At 40.6% G+C, this 22,613-nt stretch overlaps 1 protein-coding gene across 2 annotated transcripts in view; it reads left to right on the top strand.

Moving 5' to 3' along the window:
* REV1 (REV1 DNA directed polymerase) overlaps positions 1-22,613 on the top strand; it is a 68,356-nt gene that overhangs the window by 36,541 nt on the left and 9,202 nt on the right. Inside the window, exons 9-14 of one of the 2 annotated variants that reach the window (XM_017861361.1) lie at positions 2,471-2,576; positions 8,147-8,275; positions 10,777-10,931; positions 13,524-13,643; positions 19,224-19,444; positions 21,223-21,395. In XM_017861361.1, the coding sequence (XP_017716850.1) occupies positions 2,471-2,576; positions 8,147-8,275; positions 10,777-10,931; positions 13,524-13,643; positions 19,224-19,444; positions 21,223-21,395 (904 nt within the window). Of the gene's footprint in view, positions 1-2,467; positions 2,577-8,146; positions 8,276-10,776; positions 10,932-13,523; positions 13,644-19,223; positions 19,445-21,222; positions 21,396-22,613 lie in introns of both variants that reach the window. The other variant, XM_017861360.1, reaches the window with a different exon arrangement.

The raw sequence follows: 22,613 nt of genomic DNA, 5'->3' as shown, positions 1-22,613 counted from the left end.
GGTTTAGGAATTAGAATCTTTGGCTTCTGTGCACTAGCTTTGAAAAAAAAAAAGATCAGTCTAATGTTTGGCTTATATGTCTAGACAACGTATGAGGACAAATAGCATCCTTAGTCCTTTTTGAAACTTGAGTTTCTTAGTTGTCATATCCAAAAGCTCTTTAATTAGACCAGTGCAACCAGGGTATCTCATCCATCCATGACTTCTTTTGGAGGCTGCTTCCTGAGCAACGCTCAGTAGTGGCACTTCTCATTGATGATCTCATTGTTTGGAACAATTTATGCTCCAAATTTCATGGTTGGGGCCTTTTACCCCTTCCTGGATTTCCAGGATACAGATGTTTTCTGTCCCATCGACAGCTTCAGTTTTCATTCTAAAGAACAACAGTTTTAAAAATCGTATTAGTCATAGATTTATTCTCAGCGATTTCTTTTTCACAGACTTGGGTCCTGGCCTCTGATTTCTCCAACCGTTTCTCCACATTCTCCATGTGCCCGTCTAGTTTGTCAAGTTTTGATGAGCAGTTCTCTACTTTGCCCTCCAGTGAGGACAGTGTGTCCCTGCATTTCCCTGAATCTCACATGAAGCAACTCACTCCGCTCGTGGAGGGACCCACGCATTCTGCTGCACTGTGGAACAGGTCAGCCAGCCCAATGGAGAGGAACACGATGGTGCTGCCTCTCAGGCCAGGGCATTGGGGGCGCATGGACCACAGAGACTGTTCTCTCCTCAAGCATAAGTTTTCTGTTATTTTCAAGACAGTATCTTAGATAACTAGCCCCTCAGATATCCAAGTCAGGTAATTCTCCAACTTGTAAGGCATAACTCATGGTTATACCATGGTTACAAGACCGTTGGTTGTGGCTGTTCAAGCTTTAGCACTCCTTTTTTTGGGGTCTAGTAGCACCCTCTGTTGAAGAGTGATACTGACAGTCCTGAAATTCTTACAGTTTTTCAGCTTAGATGAATGGACTATTAAAATTTATATTTAGCCTTTTAAAACCGTCCAGAAACACTGGGTAGTCTGCTTGGGATTCTGTCTTTAATTTGTAATAGTACAGCTAGCATAAGTTACTCATATGTCAGAAACTGTAGCCCACATTACACACTCTGCTGTTTTGAAGCAAGTAGGATTTGACCCCACTGAGATGCCTATCAGTTTGATGTGCATTTATGCTGTGTATATATGGTTGCTGAAATCCAGAAATGCTTGTATGGGTTGCATAGTTAGATGAAAGATGTTGATGATTACTAGTCAAACCAGGAAGAGTTGTTGAAGCCCATGAAGCCAGAGACTTTGCCAGTTTTCCTGGTGGTGCATTAACTTGGCTGACTTTTCACAAAACAGTAAATCTGAAATAAACAGAAGAGAAATGCTGGGTTGTTGGTTATGTATTGTTACAGTGTACTCACAGTAGATTTGTCTGCAGTAGCCGAAGTGATACATTTTGGCTTTGTTTTACTAATGGTATTTTTGTTTATAATAGTAGAGATGTGGCTGAGATTGTGGTTTTAGAATGTGTTTTTTTTTTTTTTTTTTTTTTTTTTTCAAACAGCTTACTCTTCTTGGAACCTGATAGTAGTACCCCAAGAGACCTACGATGAAGTTGTGTTTTAATTTATTTCTTAATTACTAGTGAAGCTAAAGGTGGGAAAGGAAGTAAAGTGGCATGCAGCCAGTAGGCTCTCCAGATTGTATGCTTTTGTATTCTTGTGTAAAGTTGTAAATTTGGTTCGGATATTAAGAGATGTTGGTGAGCCACACTGAGCTCCAGTTGTGTTTCCTGAAGCATCGATACTCTGATCACACTTGAATGTTTTTAATTGAACATGCATTATTAAACCAAAATACAATTACCTATAGCAGGGGATAATGTGATGTGTGTTCAAAAGAAAAAGCTTGAATTTAGGATGAAACCTCTTCATGGTTTGTGACCTACTAAATTATTGTTTGATCAGATAGATGGTAGGAATTTCATGTTTGTTGTACATGTTAATTAGCTTTAAGTTTTGCAGATAGTTCTTTTAGGAAACAGCAACGAATATTCAGAGAAATTTATATTTTTCATTAACTTTTCCCCATTACCGAGAGCTGTACAGTCCTTGTAAGGTTATAGGAGGGAGTGCATCTCCCTGATCACTTCTCATCCATGTCCACCTCAAGGGACTGTGTGTTATAGGATATTCTATATTTATCTTCTGGTGTATTTAAAAAAAAAAAAAAAACTCCCAGGACACTTTGAATTTATTATAAGTTTTTATCTGCTGATGAAGAATATAATGGAAGCAAACCATTTTAGAGTTACAGAGTTTTCTTGTATTAGATAAGGAGATAATGCCAATAGAGATAACTGTATTTGGAATTTACTAAACATTTTATATGAAAGTAATGGAAAACAAATTTCTTGAAAAGTTAGGGAAAATCAGTTTATAATATATAACCATTAATATTTTTTAATTTTTAAAGCAGATATACCAGATTCATCACTGTGGGAGAATCCAGATTCTGCACAAGCAAATGGAATTGATTCTGTTTTGTCAAAGGCTGAAATTGCATCTTGTAGTTATGAGGCCAGGTATGTAGAAGTTATGTGTTATAATTCTTAATGAATAATTTGGTTAATTATTTTTATATAATTTTTTGAACTGTAATCTTTTGAAGTAGATTCAGACCTGCCAGTCAGGCCAGTGATTTAAACGTTACAGACGTGTTATGGAAATAAATGGTTTTAGCCTTAATCATTTAATTTATGCCCCCCACAACCCCTCACCAGTGCTAGATAACTTTAAACAAACAGCTTAGTAGTTCCCTGATGAGAACCAATAGGTCCTGTAGTAGGAACCAAAAGAAATTGGGGATTGTCATTTTTATTGTCTTTTGAAGCATGAAATAAAAGAATTAGATTGTTTTTGAATGGAAGAGGACTTTAATATTTATTTACTCTAATCTTTTGTTTTATTGCTAAGAAAATCTCTTGTAATCTATTCTTCCTGATACTCAGTTTTTTTAATGTTAAAACCCAATTGCCTATTCAATTGTAAGTAATTATTAGCATTCTTAATATTTCTTCACTTAAAAGTGGTAATAGTGTTGTCAGCTTGTTAGCACCAACTTTTTGAATAGGTCTTTATCTTATAGTGATCTGAAACCATAATTACAATTGGCTGTTTCAGTGTAGGATTGGACATACACATATATATAATTCCTTATAATTTAAAAAATCTTTTGAAATAATTGGAATAGTTGTAAAAGTAGAGGGAGTAATAATTAAAAGAGAAGTCTTGATTTTTTTTTTTTTTCCCTGTTGACCGAACGCAGACATTTTTACCTGTATAACACAGCAAGCCCTTACACATAGCCGGCAAGTGTTAAAAAGTATTCAATAATTTCAAAACGAAACAGTCTTAGATCAGTTACTTTTTTTTTTGTTTTTTTTTTTTTGAGACGGAGTCTCGCTCTGTCGCCCAGGCTGGAGTGCAGTGGCACCATCTCAGCTCATTGCAAGCTCTGCCTTCAGGGTTCACGCCATTTTCCTGCCTCAGCCTCCTTAGTAGCTGGGACTACAGGTGCCCGCCACCACGCCCAGCTAATTTTTTTGTATTTTTTTAGTAGAGACAGGGTTTCATCTTGTTAGCCAGGATGGTCTGGATCTCCTGACCTCGTGATCCACCCGCCTCAGCCTCCCAAAGTGCTGGGATTACAGGCATGAGCCACCACACCCGGCCCAGTTACATCTTTTTAATCTTGATTCAAAGTTGTGGCTATTCAAGCATCTAATCTGAAGAAAAGATATTTGAACTCAGCATCGTCTAATCATAATAGTTTTTTTTTAATTTGCTAATTATTTTATTTAAAGTATATTTAAGTAAAAGCATTAAGTTTAAACATGCATGCTTATATTTTAAATTGTTTTCCATTCATGACATGCCAAACTTTTCCTCCCAGGCTAACTTTGCCTTTCTCATAAACAGAATTATGTTCTAATGGTTTTCATTGTCACTTGATGCTGTGGCCAAGGAATTGAAACTCACTTTAAATGATAAGTCAAATACAAATACGTTTTGAATTGTTATACTGCTTTTTATTAGCACAGGCACTCTAGAGCTGAGTTTATGTTGTGCTCAGTAGGCTAGTCTCTTTTTTCCTACTAAGTTATTGAATGGTGGCCTGGACTTCAGATGGCTAGACAGTTACGTGCAGTATCTGGAGGGTGTGATGAAGCCCAGAAATATTCCCAGTCCTTGAATTTCGCTAGTTGGTAAAATGCAAGCTCCGTTTACCCTTGCTAGGCTGCCTCTGCAGGGTCTCCCTTTATACCTTCATACCCAGTCCCCACCAAGATGAATGCTGGCTGGGAAGCAGGACTGCCTCCAGGTGAAAGTGTCACCAGCTCTGGTGGCTTTGGACTCCAGGAGCCACAATAGTGTCTAGGCACTAGGCTTCTGTTGGGTCTTTGGATGGTGCATTTGTATTTATCCATGGATGGTGACTGTCAAGCTTCATGCCTTGCAAAATAATTGGGGTGACAATATATGACGACAGAATACTATATAGTGAGCCATTCAAGTGCCACTTAAGTGCAGATGTTTAAGAAGATCCATAAAGTGTTGAAAATGAATTTAACTTGAAGAAAAAAAGTGCAACCATGAGATTTTTGTCCCTTAATTGTAATTTTCTGTTTTCTAGAAGACTATTCCTAATGAAAGTTTCTAGAAAATAGTTTCTGGATACTTGTTTTGTGGCCATCCAACGGGTTATATTTTCCTTATCTGAGGAAAATTTTTTTAACAGGTACAAGTAGTTGCATAAGAGAAATGTTTCTGAGTTTGGAGTGGGGGCTAGATGGTGGGGATGATCTGCTCAGTTTTATGCACTGGTGAGTTTTCACTATACATAGCCTAGTAACGGGGCCAGCAAAGGATAGAATGTGAATATGAAATGGTAGAAATACAAGGTAGAATGTGTATATGTGGGTCACAGTTTGCACTGCTGTTAGTAGTTGGCCTATACTTAACAGTAGAGAGCAAACTTTGTATGGAATAAATGAGAAGGCAGATTATACATGAATAGGTAATGATACACAGGTATCCTAGAATCATAGATTTTTAAAGTCAAATAAGTTCTGAACCCCATTTTCATGTGCTTTTGTAAGGACCCACTACCTTTCTTACTTTATGGATGTATTTTAGTATGTAGAATGGACAGTGATAGTGGTTTGATGGCAATTTTTTTTTTCCTCCTGGAGACGAAGTCTTGCTCTGTTGCCCAGGCTGGAGTGCAGTGGTCCTTTCTTGGCTCACTGCAACCCCTGCCTCCCAGGTTGAAGCAATTCTCCTGCCTCAGCCTCCCAAGTAGCTGGGATTATAGGCTCCCGCCACAACGCCTAGCTAATTTTTGTATTTTTAGTAGAGGTAGGGTTTCACCATCTTGGCCAGGGTGGTCTTGAACTCCTGACCTCGTGATCCGCTCGCCTTGGCCTCCCAAAGTGCTGGGATTACAGGAGTGAGCCACCGCAGCCGGCCAGCAAGTTTTTAATATTGTTGAATCCAACGCCAAATACAGCTGTCTGAACAAAGCATATTGCAGACAGAATATGTCCTGTGTGCTTTAAACGTGGGAATAAGCTGTTTTTGCAGCATACACTTAACGAAGTTTTGGTAATTTGTCCTGCATGGGATTTTAGTTGTAATAGATGAGTCATGGTAATGAAGAGTCACTTTGGACTTTGTTATAATTGTCTTTACTCATTTATTTTCTATGGAACAAACCTCATTTCCCAGCCATCTTCAAGGTATTTGGCTTCCCTTAGTATGGCAAACCTAAGGCAAGCCAAAGGAAAAAGGTTTTCCTTTTTTGTTTTTAACTTCTTTATAGTGTCTAATGGCTTTTAAACAGTTTTCTCTGGGTACATTTTACATGAGTACCTAAGTAGATGTACCATAATTTACTAAGTAATGTGCCTCAGAAAATTTTTGCATAAATAAATGCTTTGAAAATGAAAATATTGTAAATATAAGAACATGATCTTTACAGGGATTATAAACACATTTTTTTTTTCTTTTTTTTTTTTTGAGACGGAGTTTCACTCTTGTTGCCCAGGCTGAGGTACAGTGGCACAATCTTGGCTCACTGCAACCTCCACCTCCCCAGGTTCAAGCGATTCTCCTGCCTCAGCCTCCTGCGTAGCTGGGATTACAGATGTGTGCCACCACGCCCAGCTAATTTTTTTGTATTTTTAGTAGAAACAGGATTTCACCATGTTGGCCAGGCTGGTCTCAAACTCCTGACCTCAGGTGATCCATCCACCTTGGCCTCCCAAAGTGCTGGGATTACAGGCATGTGCCATCACGCCTGGACTATAAACATATTTGGTTTTTTTTTTTTTGAGATGGAGTTTTGCTCTTGTTGCCCAGGCTGGAGTGCAATGGCGTGATCTCGGCTCACTGCAGCCTCCACCTCCCAGGTTCAAGCGATTCTCCTGCCTCAGCCTCCCGAGTAGCTGGGATTACAGGCATGCGCCACCACTCCTGGCTAATTTTTAATTTTTATTAGAGACGGGGTTTCTCCATGTTGGTCAGGGTGGTCTCGAACTCCCCACCTCAGCCTCCCCAAGTGCTGGGATTACAGGCGTGAGCCACCGTGCCCAGCCTTATAAACACCTTTTTAAAAAATGAGTTATCTTTAATTTGTAAACTCAGCTTTTACATGCTGAATCTATATATCTGGCATAATTATTACCTGAAGTTTACCCTTTTCAACACTAGACCTTTTTTCTTTGTTTCTGATAACGTTTCTAAACTATTTTATGTTTCTATATATATGTCTAAACTGTTAGGTATCTACTTTCCTGCATTAGTGGACAAAGCTTGTTGACCATAGGTCATCTTTTCTAGGCGAGTGAAGGGTCCCCCCCATGGACATCATGGAGTTTGCTTTATTTGCCATCCTGTACCCAGCACCTCGCTGAGTCCTCGACACATTAAGAATTGTTTTCTTTACAACTCTGTCATTTACCTTCCACTTAGGTATTTCTTATCTACTAGGGACTTAGCACTGAGGCCATTTATAATATTACTATTTTTATAAACATAAAAAGTGCATGTGATTTTGCATCTACCGCTGAGTAACTTGGAGGAGAGGACTCTTCCTTCTTGGCTCTCAGAGTCTGAATGTTGGGAGGGTGCCAGAGGCCTGTGAGTAATTGGCGATTGTTTGTATATGTGTTTCTTAAAACGGGCACGTCTTCATGCTGCGTAGTTAGTAAATGTTTATTGAACAGATACATTGAATGACCATTATCGTATTATATAATAATATGTAATTTAGTGAAACATTGCTTTATTATTTTGCTTAGTTTTACTCTAATTTTTTTCTTGATTCTTTACAGAGTGATAAAATAGAATTTTACTAATTATGTATAGTTCCATAATTATAGTTTTGTGGTGAATGCTCCAAATATCAAGGGTAATGTGGGGCATTGAGACACACAGATTTAAAATTTACCATTTTCAATTAGGTCCCTCAAAGTTCTGGAACCCTGGCTCCTGCCCAGAGTGATGTCCTACCATGTACAATGCTGTTGGCATCTCAACCACTGTGGAGCCACTTCAGGAGCATGGAATTGGTCATTTGGGAATTGGGTGGTAATAGGATGAGTACATTTTGTCTGTTTGTCACATAGCACTGTTTTGTGTAGTTCTTTTGTTTATCTTCTTTGTCTTTGGGGGATGAACCCTGGCCAAACTGTGCCGTGTATTAGGGGAAGAAAACCTCTTTTTGACAGCATATTCCTGCTCTGTGGTGGTTGTGATATCACCAGCATATGGCATGCTGGCATCTCTGCAAAGGGGCCAGAGGTATGAGTTTTATGAGAAAGCTTCAGATACAGACAAGAGCCAAACCCGGTCTTTTAATGACATGGTTGGCACATCTACATGTGTCATGTTTGCACTGTTCAGACAGTTGTGACTTTATTTGGGGGGAAAACGAGCCTGTAAATTTTATTGCCTATCTTTAACCCCTATTGAGAATGGAGTTCAGTGGAAATTATAAATTAGTGGCATGGGGAGATATCAACATATTTGATAAATATTTGAGTTTTAAACTTCCTAGAATAACTCCATTTGTGTTTTGTTCTCTCTCTAGGCAACTTGGCATTAAGAACGGAATGTTTTTTGGGCATGCTAAACAACTATGTCCCAGTCTTCAAGCTGTCCCATACGATTTTCATGCATATAAGGAAGTCGCACGAACACTGTATGAAACATTGGCAAGGTACAGTGTATCAAACTGTCATTTTGTGTTTGTTTTCCTTCTCTTAGCTAATAGTAAAGATAGTTCAATGTTTCTTTAGGATTGTCGGGATCACTTTTGTCAGACTTTTCTCTCTCAGGAACCGCTCCTCAGCATCCCAGGTTGAGACCTTCTTTCTTTGGGCAGTTTCTAGGTAGCTCAATCTCAAAGGATAGTTTTGTATTGCCAAAATTGTTCGTGTGCTTCCTTGGTTGATGTAAGATCTGATTATTCACTTACGTTACTTCTAGTCTGTAGTTCTGGTTTTCTTCCCATGGAGCCAGATAGATGAAGGATGGAATTTTTTAACCTGGTTATTCTCTTTTATTTCATTTTAATTATGGTTTTGTTCAAACTTAGAACTGATGGGTTGATAACAAGTGGAGACACTTTAAAACCTTTAACTTCTTAAAATCATTGGATATGCCAAGAGTTATTTTTCATAAAAGTGGGTCTTTATTAATAGTTTCAAAATAGTTGATGAGTTGGCTTGAGAAAAGGTGATTAATGTTAAAAATATTTAAAATAGTAGATGTATTTAAAAGTATTTAAAAATGTAGATATATTTAATACTAACTCAGAACTGAAATTTGTTAAAAGTATAACCAGCCTATGTATGCTGTAAACCAGGGGTCAGCATAGTTTTCTGAAGGGAGCCAGATAAAGTTTCTGTCACTCAACAGAAGTACTCCATTCTGCGTTGTGAATGGAAAGCAGCCACGGGAAATGTATATGAATGGGCTCTGTCTAGTTCCAGTAAAAATGCATTTACTAGATGACAGGCCAATGTTTGTCAACTCCTGGGCAGTATTAATGTTCCAAGAGATAGACTTCTTGCCTCTGTCTTCACCTCTGCCTCTTCCTTTTTATGCATTACTTTGAACACCAGTACTGCTAAGTACGGGTGACTACTAGATGCTGCTAGTCTCAGAAAGGAATATCTAATCCTTGCCCTTGTGGGAGCTTGCTTTAGTAGGAGAGAGAAAATGTAAAGGAACTGATTGTTTCCTGGCATCAGTATATAGGAGGGAGTGCTGAATGATAAGCCACTTACTATAGCTATCCTATTAATACAAAGAGAACACACTAATTAACTTTCCAGGTATAAGTTGGGTAACTAAAGAAATAAATCCCAAATACAGGAATGTTGGTATTGTCAAGTGGAATGTGCTTTAAATCCTCTTTGAAAGGTGAAGTCAGTGGTAGCATCCAAGTGAGGGCTAGATAGGGATGGGTGACTGAGGTGAGTACTGTGGTGCTCCTGTGTCCTGCGTATTGAAGCCCTAGAGCAAACCATCAGCCTGTGCCTGAGGTTAGGAAGATGTGAGAGAGATCTGTGACCATACTCCTACACAGTCACATGTACACCGTCCTGGTAGAAGGCTGGAGACGGTTTCCGTGGCATGTTTCTATTCTCAGGGGAAAAATATCCAGTGTTGTTATTCTACCACCCTTGGGAAATCCTGTCTCAGCTTCATATTCTCCCTGCCCCAGGGCAACTTTCACTCTGAAGCAGAATACCTCATACCAGGCATACCCTTCTGTTCTTAAAAATGTCACAGTTTAAGCCTAAACAAAACATACCTATTTCTTTAATATAGACAGATTATTTCTTAACAGAGATATTACTCTGATTGTAATCTGCCTATAGTAAGGTGTAGGTGAGAGATGTGGACCGCCCTCCTAATGTACATTACCAAGTGGATTATGAAAGACATAGTTTTGATCCTTAGGCCTCTTAGGTTTCCTCCCATTTTCGGTCCAGTTCTATTTTGTGGTTTCTTAGTCCTTGTATTACTGTGGGGGCCACATAGGAACTCTTGTCTTCCTTTTTCTTTTCTCTGATTACAACAAATCCTTTTTGTGGATAGATCCTATGAGATGATTTTCTAAAATGTATTTTCAGATGCAGAGAGTGTAGATGGTATTCTCAGACAAGCAGTTGGGATGACTGGCCACTTCTTCCTTCTGTATTCTAGGCCTGCTACAGTGAATTGAATTTAGCTGATATTTTTGTTTTAGGAGAGTGGGAATTACTTATTTGACTGATTTGTCTCATTTTTCTGTTCCTTAAAGGAGTCTCATAAACCATTAGATTAAATATTTTGACAGTTCAAATTCACCCACCAGTTTTCAACTTTTCAAAAGTTTATAGAAGTATTGTCAGTATAGAGAAACTGAAATAATAATTTACGCTGTATTTTTGGTTTTTTGTGTTTAAATTTTTTTGTTGTTGGTTATTTTACTCAAACATTTTCGTATCCTATATGCTGTATTTTGGTAGTTAATAAGGAGAAAGAGAACACACTAATTAACTTTGTAGTTAAAAGTTGGGTGACTAAAATGGTACTTCAGCCAATTCATTTAAAATGGCTTGTGAGGAAAGAGAAAAAAGATAGGGTAAGAAGCATTTATTTTGTAACACTGGGTCTACTAGATGGTGGCTGTGGCTGTGATTTGTTGCCTTTGCTCTGTGTTGATAGCTACACTCATAACATTGAAGCTGTCAGCTGTGATGAAGCACTGGTGGACATCACCGAAATCCTTGCAGAGACCAAACTTACTCCTGATGAATTTGCAAATGCTGTTCGTATGGAAATCAAAGACCAGACGAAGTGTGCTGCCTCTGTTGGAATGGGTTAGTATCTAGCTTATCTTGTACTCAAAAGAGTTGCTTTAAGATTCTTGAATATCAGTTAATTTTAAGGAGTTTTGTTTTATTAGCTTCCTCTCACTTGTAAAAGTTTTAGCATTGCTTGCAATTGTGTGATGCACGAGATAAGTGTTGGAAAGATAAGTAAGTGGTTGATAATCTTCACAATAAATAAGTTGGAATATTTCTTACTTGTTCTTAAAAGGTTGGAAAGGTTTAATTCAACATTTGTAAACAATTTTTTTTTCCCCCAAAAGTGAACGGAAGTTGTATTTAAAGCTAGGTGGTGGTATGGGTTTAGAGTTACATGTTAAGTCTGAGTCTTGTTACTCTCTGCACCTTAGCCTCCCGGCACATGGAGCTGTTCCTGTCTTCACTCAGTTCTAGAAGTCACCCTGACTCCAAGTGCTCTCAGTAACTATTCAGTCTCTCCTCCATCTGCATCCATGCCCTCTTTAAGCCTTGCATTTTGTTTCCGCAGCTACTCCCAATACTTAGCCTGCTTTTGTTGATTCTTGCAGCCGTGTCCTGTGGAACTCTCTCTTTCATACTTAAGCTTCCCTGAGTCATCTCTTCCTTTCTTAACCCACTCATTACCTTCTGGCGAGATACCCCTTTTCTTGCCATTCTGTTACTAGAGCCAGTTTGTTGCTGCCATACTCAGTATACCATAGGCTTGGAAGGTAAAGTTAACTTTGTCTTAGCTTGCCATTGTCACTTTCAACTATTATTCCTCCATCTTCATCCAAAAACTCTTCTTCCTCCAAAGTTCCCTGTCTCCTTTGTACCCATGAAATTTACTCATGACTGAGTGGTGATGCGGAGAGGCTAATGCCATTGAAAGAAGAATTTGTTACTTCCATTTCCCGAGAGGAGGGGCATACCATGCTACGCGGGACTACTGGGCAAGCACCAGGGTGGTTAGGAGACAGAAGCAGAAGGAGTGGTGGAGCGAAAGCCTAGGCTCCAGAGCCTTTGTTAGCGTTTTTTTCTTTGTTTGTTTTCGGAAAGGCAAGGCAGGGCTGAGGAAACACTTTAGGAGTGGCTAGTTTGAGTAATTCTGGTGGGCTGTGGGCCATAGGGTGGTCCCTGGTTGCCTGGTAGCTGGCCCTGGGACAGTTTGGGGCAGGAGGTGGTTAGGTTGCATATGACAAGTGTGCTTCCAAGTAAGAGGCTTACTGTCTTTAGAAATGAGCCAGCCCTGGGAGGGCAGTCTCTCCCCAGCCAGCAGGATTGTAAAGATTTCAAAACACCACAAGATACAGAAAATAAAAAGTATGATTAATACATTCCCAGCATTCCTACAGCTACTGGCTGGCTTACCTTTTACCCCCTGGTGTTGACCCACAGACGTTGGTAACATTTCAGTTAGGAATTCTGTATTCCATTGTCGGGCACAGTTTTATTTTTTTGTTTTTAATTGTCCTTAATTTTCATTTATAAGTAATCATATGAATCCATTCTTTTTAAGTTCAAGCATATGTAGTGCCAAAGTCCCACTTTATATTTCCGCTCCTCAGTTCCTTCCCTTTCCCTGAACTCACTACTTCTGTCATCTTGGTGTGGCTTCCCAGAACTTGCCCTCTTCATGAACCTCTGTATTTACTTTAGGAAAGTGTATAGTTTTTACATAAGTCTTCTGTAAAACCAAGATATGTCCTCAGTGTAAGTCTTCTCTGTGTCTGGAGATTTTCGTATTCACAGAGAAGCCCACCTAGCAGCTGAGCCCTGCAGATCCCTGCCCCTTCCTCAGGGCTTGATGCCCTTTTCCTCCACCTCTTCTGTGGCCCCTGCCCACACTCACACCGTGAACCTCACTGCCTCTCTGCGTTTTGAAGACTCTTCTACCCTCAGTTCCTGCTGGTTCTTTGGTCCTTCTGGTTTCCCCAGTCCAGTAGCACTCTTTTATTCTCGTTTCCCTACAAGTCCTGGCTCCTGTGGTTGGGAACATGAACTACTCTTTGATCGTGGCCTTCACTTCCTACAAATACCCACTCTTAAGATCAGGACTGCTCACGCCTGTAATCCCAGCACTTTGGGAGGTGGAGGCGAGTGGATCACGAGGTCAGGAGATCCAGACCATCCTGGCTAATATGGTGAAACCCCGTCTCTACTAAAAATATAAAAAAATGAGCCGGGCGTGGTGGCGGCGCCTGTAGTCCCAGCTACTCAGGAGGCTGAAGCAGGAGAATGGCGTGAGCCCGGGAGGCGGAGCTTGCAGTGAGCCGAGATCGCACCACTGCACTCCAGCCTGGGCGACAGAGCGAGACTCCGTCTCAAAAACAAAACAAAACAGAAAAAATAAGATCAGGATTGCTTTCTCCATTCCTGCTTCTGGGTAGATGGTGAAATGGCACTTGTGTTAGAGCAGAGAGAAACCTCTGTCCCGCTACTCCACTGGTTATGCTCTGAAATACTTAGCAAAATTCTACACCTTATTTAAAATAATCAAAATTTATTTTCATTGTTTTTAGAAACTTGATAGATAACCTGTATGAAGAGATCTTTGTTGGGAAATTTAAGGAATAATTGTGACTATTTCTTGGATGACTTTTTTTTTTTTTTTTTTTTTAACAGGTTCTAATATTCTCCTGGCTAGAATGGCAACTAGAAAAGCAAAACCAGATGGGCAGTACCACCTAAAACCAGAAGAAGTAGATGATTTTATCAGAGGTCAGCTAGTTACTAATCTACCAGGTAAATACAAATATTTTAACAATACTTTTATTACAGGCATTATAAGTCCTTTTCATGTCTATAATATAGAACTATTAGACCTCTTTTTGCCTAGACATGAATATTATAAAATTTTAAGTCTTACTGAGTGCCATGAAAACAAAATTTGGAATTCTGCATTGAATATCCCCTCAAATGATTTGTCAGGACCCTCATGTTGCATTTTTGTTTTGCTTCTAATGGGTTTTCCTTTAGGCATTTCTCAAGTAGCAAGATTCTAAGAAACAGTGTTAAAAGGGTGGATGATGAAATTGACTGTCAGTCCTTTAAATAAATGATTATTGAAATAGTTGACTCCTGGGCCAAAGATAAAAGTTTTGAGCATTGATTCTCCTATTTCATGCTGCAGGACTAGCGACATTTTTCTGAGTTTATTAAACAAGTAATTTAAAAGTAAAGTAGCATGTGTGTGAGCTGTATTAGGAAAAAGGAAACCTAAAGAAGGATTGTATTTTCAATGGACTCACTCATGGAAGAAAACCTTCCATCTTAACCTTTCTCACCTAAGGGGCGGGATGTTGAATTATTTCATATTTTTGTGTAGTTACCTATTTATTATAAAGTGCCTGTGTCAGCTTTGTAAAGTCTTCATTTATAGTGAAAGTTTTAAAATTCATTTGTTAAAAGTAGATTTAGTGACATTTTAGATGCCTATTTTAAGCCTAATAAAATATCCAAACCAACTTAGAAGTTTCTGTTAACAGGCCATAAATATTAAATGACAGAAATGGGATTTTATGGTAGGTTAGTTTTAAAGCTTCCTGACCCCTGACCCCCTTAGTGTATAACTTAAAATGATGTTATTAGTGTCAGAAATGTGTAATACGACATTTTTGATGGTTAGTTCTACATTTAATTTGAGAATACTTTATAAAATCAAACTAGCAGATTATCTTAGTAGACAGCACAGTTTGAACAGTTTTAATAAGAAATCTTACTGCAGTTTTCTGTAAGGAGGAACTGGTATATTTAAAGCTGCATGTAAATTTTGAGTTTTAAGTTTATTACACTAGCCATCTCTATTAGTTTTCTAGGGGTGCCATAACAGAGTACCACAGACTGGGGGGCATAAACTGCAGAAATGCGTTGTCTCACAGCTCTGGAGACTGGAAGTTCAAGATCAAGGTTCAGCAGGGTTGGCTCCTTCTGAGGCCTCTCCTTGGCTTGTAGGTGACCCCCCCTCCCTGTGTCTTCACATGGCCTTCCCCATATGCATGTCTCCGTCGTGATCTCTTGAGGATACCGGTCATGTTGGATTAGGCGCATCCATATGACCTTGTTTTATCTTAATTACCCCTTTAAAGATTCTGTGTCCAAATACAGTCAGTCACACTGGCTGGGCGTGGTGGCTCACACCTGTAATCCCAGCATTGTGGGAGGCCGAGGCGGGTGGATCACTTGAGGCCAGGAGCTCAAGACCAGCGTGGCCAACATGGTGAAACCCTGTCTCTACTAAAAATATAAAAAAATTAGCCAGGGGTAGGTGGCACATGCCTGTAGTCCCAGCTACTCGGGAGGCTGAGGCACAAGAGTCGCTTGAGCCCGAGAGGCAGAGGTTGCAGTGAGCCAAGATCGCACCACGGCACTCCAGCACAGGTGACAGAGTGAGACTATGTTGAAAAAACAAAACACAACAAAAGAAAAACAAAAAAAAAATACAGTCACATGGTAAAGTACTGGGGTTAGGACTTCAGCATGTAATTTGGGGAAGACACAATTTAGTCCAAAACACCATCTTTAAATTGAATGCTTTTTGTAGTTTTCTTTGTGTTGTTGTTGTTGTTTAATAGAAATAAGGACGTTTTAGCTACTTGACCTAGTAATCCTACTTCATTTGCTTCATGGCTGGAAAGACTTTATTTCTTGAAGGGCAAGTGTGAAGTTACATGTCCTGGCCAAGCTGAGGCACAGCCTTGAATTTCCTAAGGGATATTTGAAAGGGCAGCAGAGCTGGCCTTCTCTTCTTCAGAGCCAGGGTCTGCATCGCTCACGGTGGTCCATGTGGTTTTTGTAAAATCCCCAAATCCTTAACCTGACTGTTACAGAACATTTCAGGTCTGTAAAGTATCTGCCTTCTCCATTGTTACTCCTGTCCTGAAGTGTGTTCCACAGATTAGAAGCTGTTCCTTTAAAAAGGGGTTTCATACACGAGAGGGAACCTTCTGTGGTGGAGGGGTTTGTACAGTGAAAGACCTGAGAATTACTTTAGGAAAGAACCCTGTTTATCTTTGTTAAAGACTAGTAATTTCTCAAAGATATTTGGTGATAAATTTATAGTACCTATTTATATCTTATGGAACATGCTTTGGGGAACTTGGTCCTGTAACCAATAACCAGGAGAAATTCAGTGGTAACTTACCCCATCTCCAACCTCTTTAGTCCCTTGTACCCATTAAATGTTTAGCGACCACATATGTGCTGCGCACAGTAATACACAATTAGAATAGCTACATAAGAAGGAAAAATACAATAATAAGTTTTTGCTTTAGGAGACTATGATCTGGTGACCTAATGAAAGAAAGGATGGACCCCAACGACTGTTACAGTTTGAAGAACCGTTTCTACTTTTTCTTTGGATCTTTGCAGGGCTTTTCACCCTTGCATGCACTCTTGAATGAAGGACCCTCTGCACCTCATTCAGCTTTTGCTGGGTTTGTGCATCCAGCATATGAATTCCATCTCTGTCCCATTTTCAGAGAACCACCATGATCACGTAGGTGTTCATAAAATCTGCACTAATACAGTAGCTACTTAGCCAAATGAAGCTAGTACAGTTTAAAGTTGAATAAAACTACCAATTCAGTTCCCCACTTGCCCTGGCCACATTTCAGATGCTCAGTGGTCACATGGAGCAAGGTTCTCCTGTAGTGGATAGCAGACGAGAACATTTCCATCATTGCAGAAAATTCCGTTGAACAGCACTCGTGTGGATGGTGAAAACTTTATTCTTTGAAGTTTACTCCTCTGTGTCTGTATTGGATAGCCAAGTTCTGGATGCCAAGGAGGGAACATTCTTGGCCACTTTTAATCTAGGGTAATAGTTCCCCTTCAAGGACAGACGCCAGGTCTTTGTCCCAGTTGCTTGACCAGGAACCTCCTTCACTCTTTCTTCTCTTTGAGATTTGGTTCTAAAGGAGTGTATTTTCCTTCACCTTTTCCTTAATAGGGGGCTGCACTGTTTGGGCCTGGAGTCCCCCATACTTTGTCCATAGAGTTGCCATCTTTCCCTTATAAAAACCTACTTAATTGACGTATTTAGTTAAAACTAGCAGCCTTCTTCAAGGTTTTGGTCCTGGCTCCAAGTGTAATTTTCCCACCCGCGCTCAATAGGAGTTGGAGGTACACCACAGCCCCTGCCTCCCCCCCACCTCCAGTTCAGGCCATTTCATTCCATCAGATGAGCTTGCATGGAGAAGAGCTGCGCTGCTTTCATAGAGGGACGTCCACTTAGATTAGATTGATTATGGTTAACTTGGTGATGTTTAATAGAGCCTTTCCTTTGCACCTGTAGTGCCTAATAATTTTGTTCTAGTATACTCAGGATACTCTAAAATTTTACACTGTGGGTTTCTCCCCACGCCCATCCACCCCAACACACATGCACACACTGACACAACCCAGGATGATGCTTGTCTCTTGCTGACCTTGCAAGTGCCTGAGAACAGATTGGTTCCCCACAACGGTAAGGGAAAGATCATGGTCAGATTATGGGAGTGGGAAGTGAGGCAACAGTGGGAGGGAAAAGGAGAGAAAGTCTTCCCTGATGTTGAGAAGTCTTATGACAAAAAAGAAATACAAAAAGGGCAAATAGAAGAAAAGGCCTTTCCTAAAAGCAAATAGCTGTGCAAAGTGTCTGCCTTTGACCAACCAAGCATGTAATCTGTCTGTTCCCTTGTGTTTCTCCTCCCCATTTTGAAAAGCACTTAGGTTTCACTTAAAATTTTACCTTTTGGTGAATGGTACTTCTCTGGAGGAAATTTTTTTTTTTTTTTTAATTGTTAACTTGGGGTCTTTGGTATTTACTTGCCTTTTGTTCTGGCTTGGGCTTTAAAATGGCACAAATGTGAACCAGCAGCCTTAATGCCTTTCATCTCACTTCCATTAAGGAATAAAGTGTCTGGGTTTAAACTTGTGGGACCCACATTGACAACTTCCTAACCTTGTGTTCCAGAGGTTTTCCTGGGAGAACTTGGACTAGATGGTTGTTCCTGCTACTGAAGACCACTCGGGAGGATAGGAGCTAGAATTAACAATAATAACAATGAACAGAAGTTAGCAGACTTCATTCTGAGGTCTCTTTTCTAAAGACAGGGTCTTGCTCTGTCACGTAGGCTGGAATGGAATGGCAGGTTCATAGCTCACTATAGCCTCAAACTCTTGGGCTCAAGGGATCTTTCTAACTCAGTCTCCCAAGTAACTGGGACTATAGGAGTACACCACCACACCCAGCTAATTCTGTTTTCTATTTTGTAGAGCCAGGGTCTCCCTCAGTTGCCCAGGTTGTCCTCAAACTCAGACTGTTGGCCTCAAGAAATCCTCCTGCCTTGGCCTCCCAAAGTATTGGGATTACAGGTGTGAGTCACCGCACCCAGCCTGAGTTCTCTTTGGATAAGTTCCTACAGAAGACCAGAAACACAACGCTGTCTTTTCCTCATTAATGGAAAAGTTTTACTTGATGGTGTGGAACCATTTTAGTAAGCATTCTAGTTTCCCTCGGTTACTCCAAACCTCTTTCCCAAATTTGTGTACCTTTTTAAAGCATTTAGGGCAAATTGAAGAAAACCAAGACTCCAACTTAGAGCAACAGAATTAATCAGTGTCCTTTAGGTGGGGCTCAAACCTTACATCTTGCAGAATAGGGCATAGGGACTGCTGCCTGCTGACCCAGCTGTAGGAGAGTTAATATCTCTTCAGAGAGATCATCCTTTTGATTAAAAAAAAAAAGTCTGTCTTCTACCCCACCACGAGTTGGTTTGGTTAGGATCCTTCATCCTCAGGTCAGTGGTACGTATGATAGCATGTAACATTTTTGGACTTGGGCCCATTTTGTGAATTCTTGTTCTGTTTTTCACTGAAAAAATACAGCTTATAATTGTGAGATTTGGTGATGCCTGAAATTATCATAGAGTCCCTTACATTTCGTGAGTCGGCTAGTATGTCTGTAAGTCACACTATAGACTTGTTTAAATGACAGTTGATTCCTTAGTTGATTTTGTGAATAAGATAGATATGTTGATATTATTCACTAATAAAGAAAGGACATTTTTGATAGCTTGAGTTTATACGTATTTTAAAAGTTTCTTGTTCATCTGTGTGTGGAGTCCGAATTGAGAAGTAGAGTCTAGAAATACACCTACTAGTATGATTTTGCACCAAAAAATTCTTCAACTTATGGATGCTTCAGTTATGTCACCTAAAGACTTTAAAGATTATTTTAAATTAGTAGTTTTGTGTATAAATGGTGGGTATTTTGTGTTAATAAACTTGTTATTAGTAGCTTATTCTGCATACTTAAAGAACTATATATATTCCTTTTCCTAGGAGTTGGATGTTCAATGGAATCTAAGTTGGCATCTTTGGGAATTAAAACTTGTGGAGACTTGCAGTATATGACCATGGCAAAACTCCAAAAAGAATTTGGTCCCAAAACAGGTCAGATGCTTTATAGGTTCTGCCGTGGCTTGGATGATAGACCCGTTCGAACTGAAAAGGAAAGAAAATCTGTGTCAGCTGAGATCAACTATGGAATCAGGTTTACCCAGGTACTGATCATTGAGCAGATTTTACCTTCTGTTGCTCCTTTGCGTTTTTACATAGTCCTGCCTCTCCAACTGAACCATAAGACCCTTGATGCGCGAAATTAAGTCTTCAAACTGTTGTATCGCCAGAGCCTCAAGAAGGCCGTTGAAGGCCGTGTGTGGTAAGGGCCAGCCCCGGGCAAGGCTGAGGCTGAGGGAACTTCGCTCTTGAGAAAATATACCAAAAGATGATGCCTTGGGGGCCAGTTATTAGAGAACTTGAGATTAGAATCTAATTTACAGTGAAATACTTTTTAAGCTGTAGTTAAATTAAGTTTCAGCAAACCCCTCCTTATGCAGGCTTTTGGAAAGCTGCGGCACAGATGGCTGAGTGGTTTCCATTTTCCTTCAGATTATGGCTTTGCATCGGTCTTGTCTTTTTGAGATGGAGTCTAGCTCTGTCGCCCAGGGTGGAGTGTAGTGGTGCAGTCTTGGCTCACTGCAACCTCTGTTTCCCGGATTTAAGAGATTCTCCTGCCTCAGACTCCCAAGTAGCTGGGATTACAGGCACCTGCCACCACGCCTGACTAATGTTTTGTATTTTTAGTAGAGACGGGATTTTGTCACGTTGGTCAGACTGGTCTCAAACTCCTGACCTCGTGATCCGCCCACCTCAGCCTCCCAAAGTGCTGGGATTACAGGCGTGAGCCACTGCACCCGGCTGGATATGTCTTGAATTTGTGTGTACGAACAACACCATTATCATAAGGATTTGAGATGTGATGAGTTAATTGCCCTCTCTGCCTACACTGTGGACCTCAGAAGTCTGTTTCCTTAGGCATGGAGATAGATGATGTTTGGGCTATAAGCACAGTGTTGGAACACATTTTATTAGCAGAACGTATTAACATAATTACAAAAAAATTTCAACAAGTCAACGATGGCATAGAAAAGAAAGCAAGGGGCCTGACACGGTGGCTTACGCCTGTAATCCCATCACTTTGAGAGGCCAAGGTGGGCCAATCACCTGAAGTCAGGAGTTGGAGACCAGCCTGGCCAGCATGGTGAAACCCCATCTCTACTAAAAATACAAAAAAGTTAGCCAGGCATGGTGGCAGGCGCCTGTAATCCCAGCTACTTGGGAGGCTGAGGCAAGAGAATCGTTTGAACCTGGGAGGCAGAGGTTGCAGTGAGCCAAGATCATGCTATTGCACTCCAGGCTGGGGGACAAAAGCAACACTTCGTCTCAAAAAAAAAAAAAAAAAAAAGAAAGGAAAATATCTTTTAAAAGTACTCATTCCATTCACTTTGTTGGGAAGGTGGGTATTTTTATTTAATAGTGAGGGTATACCAAACGGTTTTTATTGTTGTAGTTTTAGTTTTTTGAGACAGAGTCTCCCTCTGTCACCCAGGCTGGAGTGCAGTGGCATGATCTCAGCTCACTGCAACCTCTGTCTCCTGGGTTCAAGCGATTCTCCTGCCTCAGCCTCCTGAGTAGCTGGGATTATAGGCGCCCGCCACCACACCCAGCTAATTTTTGCATTTTTAATAGAGACGGGGTTTCACCACGTTGGCCAGGCTGGTCTCAAACTCTTGACCTCAGGTTATCCACCCGCCTCGGCCTCGCAAAGTGCTGGGATTACAGGTGTGAGCCACCGCGCCCGGCCACGTTTCTTTTTAATAGATGCTGGGCATGATAGTGAGTAACCAACATGTTTAATACTCAGTTAAAATACTTGAGAACAATTGTTAGGTACATAGGAAAATGGAATGGCAGTTTCTCCATGGTTGTCTTTCCATAGGCAAAAGAGGCAGAAGCTTTTCTTCTGAGTCTTTCAGAAGAAATTCAAAGAAGACTAGAAGCCACTGGCATGAAGGGTAAACGTCTAACTCTCAAAATCATGGTACGAAAGGCCGGGGCTCCTGTAGAAACTGCAAAATTTGGAGGCCATGGAATTTGTGATAACATTGCCAGGTAAGCTCACCTCAAAAATGATATTGGTAATTATATTTCAGTACAAATTTTATAAGTAATAGAAAATGAAGAAAACCAAGGAGGAGTTTGAATAAAGACCTGTAAACGCATGTTATCTGGTATTCTGTAGAAGCAGGAATCAGCCTAAGGCATTCAGCTTAGGTTAATACACTTGGTTTCAGCCAGGCCCACACACAGGAGGTTGGTTTGACGGCATTCCAGACCTTGGCAGCCTTTGCTTGGCATCTTTGGGCTGTTAACTTGACTGCATGGACAGAAAGAAAGGGCAAGGCTGCAGACCAAAGGGACTGCTGTAATTTTTGGACTTGGTGAAACTTTTTTCCTGAGGGAGATTTCGGTGTAGTTCTTAAAAACAGTGATACAGACCGGCTGTGGTGGCTCATGCCTGTCATCCCGGCACTTTGGGAGGCCAGGGCAGCTGGATTACTTGAGGCCAGGAGTTTGAGACCAGCCTGGCCAACATGGTGAAACTCCATTTCCATTAAAAGTACAAAAATTAGCTGGACATGGTGGCGTTCGACTGTAGTCCCAGCTGCTCAGGAGGCTGGGGCAGGAGGATCGGTCGAACCCAGGAGGCAGAGGTTGCAGTGAGCCGAGATTGTGCCAATGCACTCCAGCCTGGGCAACAGAGTGAGATTTTGTCTCAAAAAAACGATGCACAAAGGCAGACTATAGTAGCTAGAAAAATGCTGGTGAAGGAGAGCAACTTCATTGACATAGGTGTATAAATTTAATTGGTAAAAAGATGAGTGAATCACTGTAATGTCTGAAAACTGGTAAAAGCATTTAAAAACCTGTTGTTTTGTTTTTGTTTCTGTTGAGATGGAGGCTGACTCTGTCACCCAGGCCTGAGGGCAGTGGCGCCATCTCAGCTCACTGCAACTTCCACCTCCTGGGTTCAAGCGATCCTCCTGTCTCAGCCTCTTGGGTAGCTGGGATTACGGGGCATGCCACCATGCCCAGCGAATTTTTGTATTTTCAGTAGAGATAGGGTTTCACTATGTTGGCAAGGCTATCTTCAACTCCTGACTTCAAATGATCCGCCCACCTCAGCCTTCCATAGTGTTCGGATTACAGGCGTGAGCCAGTGTACCTGGCCTGAAACCCTCGTTTTTTGTGTCAGGGCCAACTACTTCATATTAAACTTCATGTAAGATTTGTGACCAATATGAAGATATGTGGTTTTACATGTCATTT

This window comes from Rhinopithecus bieti, unplaced genomic scaffold (assembly GCF_001698545.2).
Source record: "Rhinopithecus bieti isolate Rb0 unplaced genomic scaffold, ASM169854v2 scaffold_61590, whole genome shotgun sequence".
In the NCBI taxonomy this organism is placed as follows: domain Eukaryota; kingdom Metazoa; phylum Chordata; class Mammalia; order Primates; family Cercopithecidae; genus Rhinopithecus; species Rhinopithecus bieti.
Note: the sequence above shows the minus strand (reverse complement) of the source record. Positions and strands in the feature narration are given on the sequence as shown.